Genomic DNA, 11274 nt, shown 5'->3' with positions numbered 1-11274 from the left:
GAGGTAGAAGATGAATAAAATAGTAAAAATACCAATTGGTCCCTAGATTTTGTTGTAAGTTAAAATGGTTCAATGGCATTTTAGGGTTTAAATATTTTATTTAGGGTTTGATTAATTTTTTTATGAGTTTGACCGTCAATTAAAGCGGAAAAAACAAACATAAAGGTCTATTAGTTCATAAAATTACAGCTGAGATATCAAATTGTTTAATTTTCAATTAAGGGATATCAAACTGTAAATTATAATAAACATGAAAGGTCTTAAAATAATTTACTCAATAATTAATCATGATAAATAGTATCTTTTTTGGTTTGACCATGAGGTATCTTGAACGGATTCCAACTATGAAACAACACCTTTAAACCTTTTACATTCAGACTAATCCCAACTCGAGCTGGATAGGTCCCTTGTGGGAGGCAAAACTCTGACTAGAGGTGGCCATGGTTCATAACCCGGCAGTTCCGGTTCAAAAAAATATAGAACCGGCCCGGACCCGTCTAAGTGACGGTTCCACGCCGGTTTGGAACCAGAACGGACCCGTCTAAGTGACGGTTACATGCCGGTTCGGAACCGCACGGTTCCGGTTCCGGGTTGCTAGCGGTTTTAAAAAAATTAAAATTTAATTGCTAAAAATTAAAAAAAATTAATTTAAAAGTAAAGTAACACACAGAGATAATATTCTAAAATAATAATAAAATAAATCAAATTTCTTAATAATTATATAATATAATAAAAGTAATATATATAGATATATAAATATAAAGTAATATATATAAAAATTAAAAGTAAAATTTTTTTAATAACGGGTTCGACCCTTGAACCGGCGATTTTGACCTGGAACCGCCGATTTACGGTTCAAAAAGTTTAGAACCGGCCCGGACCTGTCTAAGTGACGGTTTCGGACCAGGTTTAGTCCGGTTCCGGGTTTGACCGGGCCGGTTCACGGGCTGTCCCGGCTCATGGCCAGCTCTAGCTCTGACCCCAAATTTTAAACGACTGTATACATAAGTACGGTTTGAACCCGCAACCTCAATTAAGTTAGAAGAGCGTCTTACCAATTCATCTGCGTGTTGGGGTTCTGATAAATAGCATTATTGTGAATCTAAAATTAACACAAATATATTATAATGACATCAATCATCAAAAGAAGTAGTAACTATTTATATATGGATTCGTAGAATCTCGCCATTGACAAATACAGTAATACACTATCAAAAAGGAGAGAAAACATGAATGCCACGTGATTGTCCCCAAATTGGTTCAAATAGCAATGATGAAGTTGGTTGAGTTTTGTGATGCATTATTTGATACAGTAAATACATTTAAACTCTTACGAAGAGCCACCTTTTCGAACCAATTTTGGGGAAAGAATTAGATCCACAACCATTATGTGGTGACGCAGGGAGTGGATTTCATATTGGTATATTTATATTATATTGAATTCAATCACTATTCATTACCAACTTCTTTCTTTAATCCAGCTCAAAATTTTCCGATAGCTAAAGTCCTTCATGGTTTCTAACTATCCAAACAAGACCTATTTGATTTGTTACATCGCAATTTACCTTAAGAACGTCGATATCAGGGGGGGGGGGGGGGCACTGGCTACTACATGACTCAATATGGTTCACGACACTACTCGTGGAGTAATGAAACTTAGAGTTTCGAACTAAATTCATTGAATTGCATAGAGGTGCGTAAAATACCTTTCGACACCAAGTCATTTTTTGACTTCTAGATACCCCAACAAGTGTAAATAAAATGGCATCATTGATCAATTTGAAATTTGGCAAAAGTAGTAGTAAGCCAGGTAATCAAAGAACTAACGAGCTTCCGGAATCAACAGACCACGCATATACTCTGTAGCAAAAGAACACCTTAAAAGAGTATGTTCAATTGTTTCCGACTCCATTCCACATCTATCTACTATATATATAAAGCAGGGTATTTTTTTCCATGGTTTGACAAATTGACACTTGACACATTCCTATTCGTTTTGAAAAATATTACTTTAATTTCTTTGATCATTATTCTTACAATTTGATACTACTACATTTATTAATTTGTTAACCTTTTTTTTATAAATTGCTAGATTAATATGGAAATAAGAATAATTGCTAACATTTAATCTCTTTATATGAATAATAATAGAATCACTAGCAGGATTGATTCTTGGTTTGCAAAGTGTCTTTCCTATGCTGGAAGATTGCAGCTTATTAATGCAGTATTACTCAGCACGCACACTTATTGGTGTACAACCTTTATGCTCCCTAAGTCTGTGATCAAAGGGGTAGAGGACTGTTGTAGAAAGTTTTTATGGCATGGTTCTGATACTGAAAAGAAGGGAAGTTTAGTCAATTGGCATGATGTTTGTTCCAGGAAAAGTAATGGTGGTTTAGGCATTAAAGGTATCTACATATGGAATGCTGCTGCAATTGCTAAAAACATATGGAATCTAGTGTCTTTCAAGCCATCTCTTTGGGCTAACTGGGTTATAGATAACAAGCTTAAGCTTTCTAGCTTCTGGGGCATTTCAAAGCCTTTAGACTGTTCATGGAGCTGGAGGAATCTCCTCAAGATCAGATCTTTGATTGCTCCATATTTTGATTATAAGATTGGAAATGGGAAGAAATTCTTCTTTTGGCATTATGACCCATGGCCAAATGGTAGCTCATTAGCAGACAGGTTCCCTGAGGTTGACATAAAGCTCTCTGATGTGCCTAAGAAAACTATAGTTTCTAATCTGTGGAAGAACAACTCCTGGAACCTTCCAGACCCCCTTGATGATGCAACTCAGAATGCCTGGAACTTTGTCAAGGAAAATTTCACCTTGAGAGCAGACATTGAAGACTCAGTAAAATGGAAATGTAATAGAAATGGCAGTTTCTCTATAGGGAGTCTGTGGAGGAACTTAGTGCCTGAGCAAGACAGAGTAATCTGGTGTAATCTGATATGGTTCCATGGCAATATCCCAAGACAGTCCTTCATCATGTGGCTGGCTTTAAAAAACAGGCTTTTAACAAGAAATAAATTGAAAATGTGGAAGGTAACTAACACAGACTCTTGCTGTTTTTGTAATGTGCATAAAGAATGTGTGGAGCACTTGTTCTTTGACTGCATCTATTCCCAAGAAGTTTGGAAAGAAGTTCTGAGGCTGATGAAGATTAACAGAAGGCCCGTGCCCTGGAGAAGAGAAGTGGATTTCTTTATCAGAAGTGCTAATGGGAGATCAAAACAAGCTATCTGCAGAAGAATCTGTTTTATAGCAACTGTGTACTTCCTTTGGAGAGCAAGAAATGATTTAGTGTTTAACAAGAACATCCAGCAGATTGATTCAATAGTCCAGAACATTATGTTTTCTATCCAAAGGCATATGTAATATTGCCTTAGTTCTAGTTTTGTGGTTCTTGTAAGGGCTTGGTTTTAGCCTCTGGTGTTTACCAGTTATTCTGTAAGCAGCTTGCTGCATAACTTATTTTCTTGGTCTATAGCATTTCTGCTCCTTTTTTTGGTGATTTACCAAAAAAAAAATTATTTATTTGGTAACCTTTATTTGCATGTATTCTCAAAAAAAATCACCAATTATTCTAAGACTTTTTTTTATTTGCGTATCTTATAATAAATATTTATCCGGTTATTTAATATAAAAATAATTAATAATTATTCTTAGAATTATTTTTATAATTATCCTTGTATTTTCAACATCAATGTATTCACAAATTTTTCTAAAAGTAGTATTAATTGATAGCACTAATTATATAATCTTTTATATTAATTAGCTGAGTTAAAATTGAATTACAAAATTATGGTGGCTGCAAATTTATGTTAATGATACTATAATCTATATTTTAAGATTTAAATATCTATTGTTAAAAGCAAAAAAATATAATTATAGAATTAAAAAAATATGTAATGAACAAAATAAGTTCAATTGGAATAGTAAACTTTAATTTTCGTAACATTTATTTTAAATTTGCTAATTTAATTTGTTTGGTGGTTTCATTTGGAAATAATTAATTTCCTACTACATTTTAAAGCTATCAATTTGACCCCTTAAATAGCAATTGCTACTTTATATGCAAATGTAAAGTCATTGAAAGAATCATTATCGTTTTTTTTTTTTCTATAACAGTAGTGTTACATATTTTGATAATATTCACAATTAATTTGGTAATCTTATCTTATTTTTGACTTTTGTTGATTGATTTTTATTTAATTTACTCAGCTACAATGAAAACTCTTTAAATTCTCTTTTTTGATCACTTTATATTTCTTTTACCAGTTTAGTACAATTAATTTAGCTATTAATAATTTTATTAGTATTAACATTTATAGCACTCAATCAATCAGTCAATATTCAATAGATTCTTACATTTTTTTCAAAAAAAGAAAAACTGTTTTCTTAATTATATTTTGTAACGTTTTTCCAATTTTGTAACGTTATCAGCCAATCAATTCTATTTATTTTGATTGTCAATAGATAATATGACTTTTAACTAACAAATGATATATTTTTTTTTGAATAAAGTTAGGAAAGAAAACTCAGAGGTGCACCTGGACATCCCAGCTAGGCTGGCACCTCCTTAGCACCCACATCACAGTAAACTTTCTAAAAAATATCATTAATAAAAATAACCAATAAAAATAGGAACAAAATCTAGAAAAACAGTCACAAAATTAATTACAAAATCGAAAATTTGGTTGACCCAAACTGTTATAGGCGATAACATTAGCCAAGAAATCAGGAGACGAACTCCACCATAAAGAGGTCCCAATGTGCACTGCTTTTTTAGAAAGAATGTCTGCAGCTTCATTTCCTTCTCGAAAAATATGAGTGACTACCCAATTCATCTTAGACAAATAAAACAAACAAGTTTGCCAAGCTAATTTCCACTTCCAAGGCACAGCTAAATTGCCTCCTTTAATTGCATTAACAATAACAAGTGAATCACATTCAATCCAAATATTGTTCCACCCCACACGCCAAGCTTCTTGAATAGCATAAATAACTGCAACCATTTCAGCCTCATAAGCAAAACAAATACCAAGAGGGATAGCAAAACAACGTTGAACAAAACCTCTGTAGTTCCTAAAGATCCCTCCAGCTCCCGCTAAACCAGGAGCACCAAGAGCAGCACCATCAGTGTTTACCTTCATCCAATTACTTGGAGGAGGTTTCCAACTAACTTCAATAATGCATGGAGCTTTAGGAATATATCTTTTAATGTTTAAAAGTTTTAACACATGAAGTTCTGATTGAGAGTTTCTAGAATAGCCCACTCGAAAAATGTCAACTTCCTTAATAGCCTTCCAAATAAGGCGCAAACAAAAGGAGATGTTTGGCGTAATATTCTCATAAGTGCAATCATTTCGAAATTTCCAAATAGTCCAAAAACTTGAGATGATGGCAGCTGAAAAAAGAGCACTGACTTGAGAACCAAAGGAATGTCTTCTAGATGAAGTGAAAAGGTGAAGCGGAGAAGAGGATCTGTCCAATTTTACCATAAAGAGACTCTCTACAGCATTCCAAATTTGCACTGCAAAAGGACATTGAATAAAAATATGAGTAATAGACTCATCACAGGCATAGCAAAAACGACAAACTGAGACCAGAGTAATGCCCGCTTTACGCAGCATATCATCAGTAGGAATGCGCATGTGAAAAAGTCTCCAACACAACATGGATCTTGAAGGGGGAATGAAGGGTTTCCAGATTTCCTTATTCCATCTCAATGACGGAAGAGAACCTCTTAAATACAAGAGAGATGATTTGCAACTCAAAACCCCATCTCTAGCATTGGTCCAAATTAACTCATCTTTGCAAGCAAAAGTGTAAGAGTTCAAGTCATTAATAATTTCTGGATACATGTTCTTGAATATATGAGGTATCTGCCAATCTCCATTTCTGAAAACATCACAAATTCTAGCGTGAAGTTTCTTTCTAACTGCATAAGGTAAATGTAGTCTATTTGCAATAGATTGGCCAAGCCAATTAGAATTCCAGAAATTGATCAAAGATCCCTTCTCAACCAACCATTGAGAACTATTATACACCTTTGCAAAAGAGTTTTTAACTGAACTCCAAATGGAAGAAATACGAGGATATCTGATGGCATCGCCCCAAGAATTGGTGAACCTATGCCGCAGGAAATTAAACACAAAAGAATCACTAGAACAAATATTCCAAGCTAATTTATGAAGGAGTGCCTCATTCAGAAGGGTAAGATTAGGAAGATTTAAACCGCCATTATCAAAAGGTAAGCAACAAGTATTCCAAGACACTGTAATGTTTTTCCTAACTGAAATGCAACCGGTCCAAACAAAGTTCTTTATTGCTCGTGAAAGCAAAGAAATAAGGGATTTTGGCCATTTGTAGATTGAGAATGAATGAATAAAAGACCCTCGGATAACTGAATTAACCAAAGTCACTCTCCCTGCCATAGATAGCAACTTTCCTTTCCATTTTCCAAATCTACTAAGAATCTTGTCAGCTAAAGCTTGAAAATAGCAACGCTTTGGAGCACCTCGAAATAAAGGCACACCCAAGTAGCAAAAAGGTAAGGAGCCTTGTTTAATGCCCAATAAATGACAACACCCGGTAGCACGTCTAAATGTAACATGCTTGCCGAAATAAATCTCAGATTTGTCCCAATTAACAATCTGCCCTGAAATATCTCCATAAAAATTAAATAAGGACTGAATGGCTTTTAAATTCTTTCTCGTGGCCTGTCCAAAAATCAAAACATCATCTGCAAAAAGAAGATGTGAAGGAGCGTAATGCCCATTAGCTAGAATGATAGGCGAGAAGATATGAGTATTAACCATTTTAGCAAGCATCCGACTGAGAAGATCTTCAGCAATGATAAAAATCAAAGGTGATAGAGGGTCACCTTGACGCACCCCTCTAGAACATGAGAAGTATCCCTTAACCCCTCCTGGAAAAAGAATTGAGATTCTTGCTGAATTGAATATGGACAAAAGCCAACTGCAAAATTTATTTGAAAATCCAAAAGCCTCAAAAACTTTTATAATGTAAGACCAGCTCATTGAGTCAAAAGCCTTTCTTATGTCAACTTTGATGGCCATGTTACCTTTAGGATTTAAGTCTAGAAGATTAACACATTCAGAGGCACAAGATATGCAATCGTCAATGCTTCTACCCTTCACAAATCCAAACTGATTACTGGAGACAATGCAAGAAGCAATAGATCCCAACCTACTTGCCAGCATTTTTGTAACAATCTTGAACAAGAAATTTGAGAGAATAATCGGTCTGAACTTATCGATTGTCAAGGCATTCTCAATTTTTGGTATCAAAATCATAAAGCTTGAATTAAATCCCGGAGTGATATTACCTGAAAGAAAAAAGTGAACTACCGCTTTGCAAACATCATAACTCACAATACTCCAACAATCTTTGAAGAAAGCCCCTGTGAAGCCATCAGGTCCTGGCGCACTTGAAGCATCCATATTAAAAACAATGGCTTTGATTTCCTCATCAGTAGGAATTCCGGTTAGCATTTCATTATCACCATTTGAAACAAGGCTCGGAATAGAATCCAAGATGGTAGTAGATAGCTCCACGGGATGTGAAACATTATTTGCCGCAAAAAGAGAAGAAAAATAATCAATAACATGCTGCTCAATAGTTGAAGGATCATTAGAAATAGTACCATTGATATCAAGAGAATTAATACCTGCTAAAGATGATTTTCTAGAAGAAATTGCATGATAAAAAGACGTGTTTCTGTCACCACTAGCAAGCCATTTGATTCTACTTTTTTCTTTGGCCAAAGTCTCTTGTTGGGCAAGCAAGCTTTCCAAGACGGAATGAGCATCAATTTCTTGTTGGTGAAGAGACTCAGAGAAACCATGAGTAGATATATCACCTTGAACTGCATTAAGCTTCTCTTTAGCTTTATCAATATTCTTATCAAGATTTCCAAAAATTTCAACATTCCATTTGCGGAGATCTCTGCGCAACAACTTTAACTTCAACTGAATGTTAATCATAGGATGGGAATTTGATGGATAAGCGCTCCAACTATTCTTGACAAAATCTGAAAAAGAAGGATGGGAAATCCACATAGAATGAAACCGAAACGGCTTAGGACCAGATCTAGCGGAATTAAAGCACTTCAACATTAAAGGGTTATGATCAGAATTGTGTCGAGGCAAAGTGAAGCAAGAAATGTTCTTCCAAAAATCATAGCAGCTCTGAGTACAAAGAGCTCTGTCTAAATGAAGCTCAATATGATTATCGCCAATTCTCATGTTTGACCAAGTAAATAGATTCCCTCTTGTATTAATACATGAGAGATCACAATCGTCGCAAGCTGTAATAAATTCCGAACAAGACTGAATATTAGGAGGTCTACCACCCATTTTTTCATGAGCTCCAAAAACTGCATTGAAATCTCCAATAACAAACCATAAATCTGGAGAAGAAAAATTCAATTGTCTCAAATCAGTCCATAGAGTCCTTCTAGAATAGGCAAGAGTCTTTGCATAAACAAAGGTAATCCTGTGCATGACATTATCAAATGAAAAATCTACAGAGACACATTGATCATCTTGAATAATAGAAAATTGAGAAGCAATTGTATCCGAAGCCAAAACCCATAAAGAAGAAACAGAATCTAAATTACCAAAAATCCGAACAAGACCCAAAGAACGCCAATAACTAGATGGGATGGAGTTAAACGGGACCTTCGGCTCTGCTAAACAAAGAAAATCCAAAGAGAGTCCTAAACAATTATTATAAAGAGTGCGACGAGTGTTAGGATTACCTATACCCCTGCAATTCCAAAACATGACATTCATAAGTTAAGTTTTGGTGGGGCTCGCGTCGAATGCTTAGGAAGACTCATCAAAATCGGCTTGCTCTTTTGCTTATTTTTTTTCTTCTTACTCGAAACTTGTTTCCATTCTCCTTCTGAATCACTCTCTTCCTCAACTTCGTCAGCCCAGGATTTATTAGCAATTGCCAAAAATTCTGAACATGAAGGGGATTCTTCGGTACAAGCCAAAGTAGGTGTAGCCACATTAAGAACTGGATTAGCAGGATCGTCCACATCAAGAACTGGATTAGCAGGATCATCCTTATCAATGACTTTATTAGGAATTAAAAAGCTTTGTTCAAGAGGATTCAAATCCCCAGCAATATCCTTTTGAATTGTAGCCAAAGCTTTTCTAATAGGAACATCAGAAGGAGACTGCTTACGTTTCCAAATTTTCCTAGTTAACGACCTTCCCCTATCTGGCTCAGGATCTTTTTTATCGTTAGCAGGCTTTACATCCTTGCTTTGTCCTAAATTGAAATCTTTTTGATTAATATTGCGTCTGCAATTCAGGGAAGAATGACCAATAGACAAGCAAGTAGTGCAAAGTTCAAACAAGTTTTCATGAACCAAATCCACCCAAAATTTGGAATCTGCAGTTTCAACTCGTAGGGTATGATGAATAGATTTAGAAAGATCCATATCCACAAGGACTCTAGCAAAATGCCCCAATTCTCCATTAATGGTGTTGTGATCAATTTTAAGAGGCACTCCAATTCCTCTTGATATTTCAGCTAATAGTTGTTTATCCCAGAATTCCCAAGGAAGTTTATGAATGCGCACCCAAACCTGAGTGGTGGTAGATTTCTGTTCTTCAGGATTAAAACCTGGCGTCCAAGGAAGCAGACGCAAAATTCCTGGTTTGAGACCAATAGAACCTCTGCTCCAGATTGCTTTCAAAGTTTCCTCATTAGACAATAGGATGTGATAAAAGCCACGTCCTAGGGAGATTAATTTCCAATTGGAATCTAAATTCCAAATTCCTGTCAATTTTGATTTGAGATCAATCTGTTTCCATGGCGATTCCCCTTTTGTTAAGGTAACCCGACCAATTAAAGAATTTTTGCAAGAGTTTACACGGTGCTCATACACACTTTGTGATACTTTAATTGACACAAATCCACCGATATCAACTGGTAGAGATTCAGAGACAGAAGGAGGCAATAAACTTTGTTGATTAGCAGCGACAATCGAAGCAAAAGAGGGTTTAGAAGAAGTATTATTTTCACTTGGTGATGGCTGTTGCTTTTTAGGGTACGAGAACATCGCTTTATGGCTTAGAAAAGCCATTAATATACAGATAATATGATATTGATATATACAGTTGTTTCTCAACAAATGATATATATTAATCAGCAATTTATAGAAATTGTGTTTGTTGGTTAGCATCTTTTTATTTTCTATATATATTGTGCAAGCTTTGGTTGTGTTTGCTTTAATATTCATCTAATAATGTTAAGCAAATGTGCAAGAGTAAGAAAGTTTATGTTATGCGATTTGGCATGGATCGTAGAAATGTTATTTTGTGTATCTGCTATGGTGAAATCTATATTTTTAATTTATTTCATTTCTGTATTTTGATGTATTGAGATGTGTATTTCTACTCTTTTCATTTAGGTGCTTTTTGTTCTTCCCGGTTGATCTACTGCTTGTGAGTTTTTCTCATTTTTTGCATATTTTAATATTTTATATCCACTATCAAAATCTAATAGTTATATACAGGTTTGTGATATTGATAGTGCTACAATTTTGTTTTGTTATCTTTCCAGTACTGCAAGTAATTGATTCTACATAACCAGGGGCGAAGCCAGAAATTATGTAAAAAGGGGGCAAATTTTATAATTTAGTATAAAATAATTAATCAAGGTGGTCAATTTATAAAAATAGAAGAACTATAAATATAATTTAAACTAATTATAGGTACTAATTAAGTATTTTTTTTGGGGAGAAGGTGGTCAATTGACCACCTTCCCCATAAGGTGGCTTCGCCACTGTACGTAGCGTCACTTTAGTTATGAACAAATTAATCCAATTTATTAGATAATTTTTTTTATTAATTAATTTTTCAATTGATTTACTAGCTAGATAAGAAGTTAGATGAAATTAGATCCAATTCTTTAAGACCGTGAAATTGTCGACATATGAATGAGTAGCATTTGTTGCTTTTCTATTCATCTAATCCCACTTGGTTATATTGAGCTGGTTTCTTTAATAATATATGCTATTTTGTGAACACATATCTTTCAATTAAATGAATCGCGTTTGTATTTCATATGTATAACAATATTTTTGGGAAAATATTAATTTATGTTTGCTTTGAAGAGTAAGTCATCATTACATTTTTTTTCTATAATTTGAATAATTTTATGTGATTATTGAAAGAATATGCAGTATAATTGTTATTGGCAACATACAATGTTATATAATTGATAAT

The 11274-nt window shown here is 34.4% G+C and overlaps 2 protein-coding genes across 2 annotated transcripts; both read right to left on the bottom strand.

The window, feature by feature from the left end:
- Positions 1–4583: 4583 nt before the first annotated feature.
- LOC130015619 (uncharacterized) lies at positions 4584–8897 on the bottom strand. The gene is made up of 2 exons (XM_056106086.1): positions 6891–8897; positions 4584–6749 (listed from the first exon to the last, which is right to left on the bottom strand). Exons 1-2 carry the CDS (start codon positions 8821–8823, stop codon positions 4678–4680), a joined length of 4005 nt encoding a protein of 1334 aa, XP_055962061.1. The 5' UTR covers positions 8824–8897; the 3' UTR covers positions 4584–4677.
- On the bottom strand, positions 8827–10106 carry LOC126663639 (uncharacterized). The gene is made up of 2 exons (XM_050356443.1): positions 8912–10106; positions 8827–8855 (listed from the first exon to the last, which is right to left on the bottom strand). The coding sequence occupies exons 1-2, from the start codon at positions 10104–10106 to the stop codon at positions 8827–8829; spliced, it is 1224 nt and encodes a 407-aa protein (XP_050212400.1).
- Positions 10107–11274: the final 1168 nt, after the last annotated feature.

This window comes from Mercurialis annua, linkage group LG1-X (assembly GCF_937616625.2).
Source record: "Mercurialis annua linkage group LG1-X, ddMerAnnu1.2, whole genome shotgun sequence".
Classification (NCBI taxonomy): domain Eukaryota; kingdom Viridiplantae; phylum Streptophyta; class Magnoliopsida; order Malpighiales; family Euphorbiaceae; genus Mercurialis; species Mercurialis annua.
This window is presented reverse-complemented; position numbering and strand designations above follow the sequence as displayed.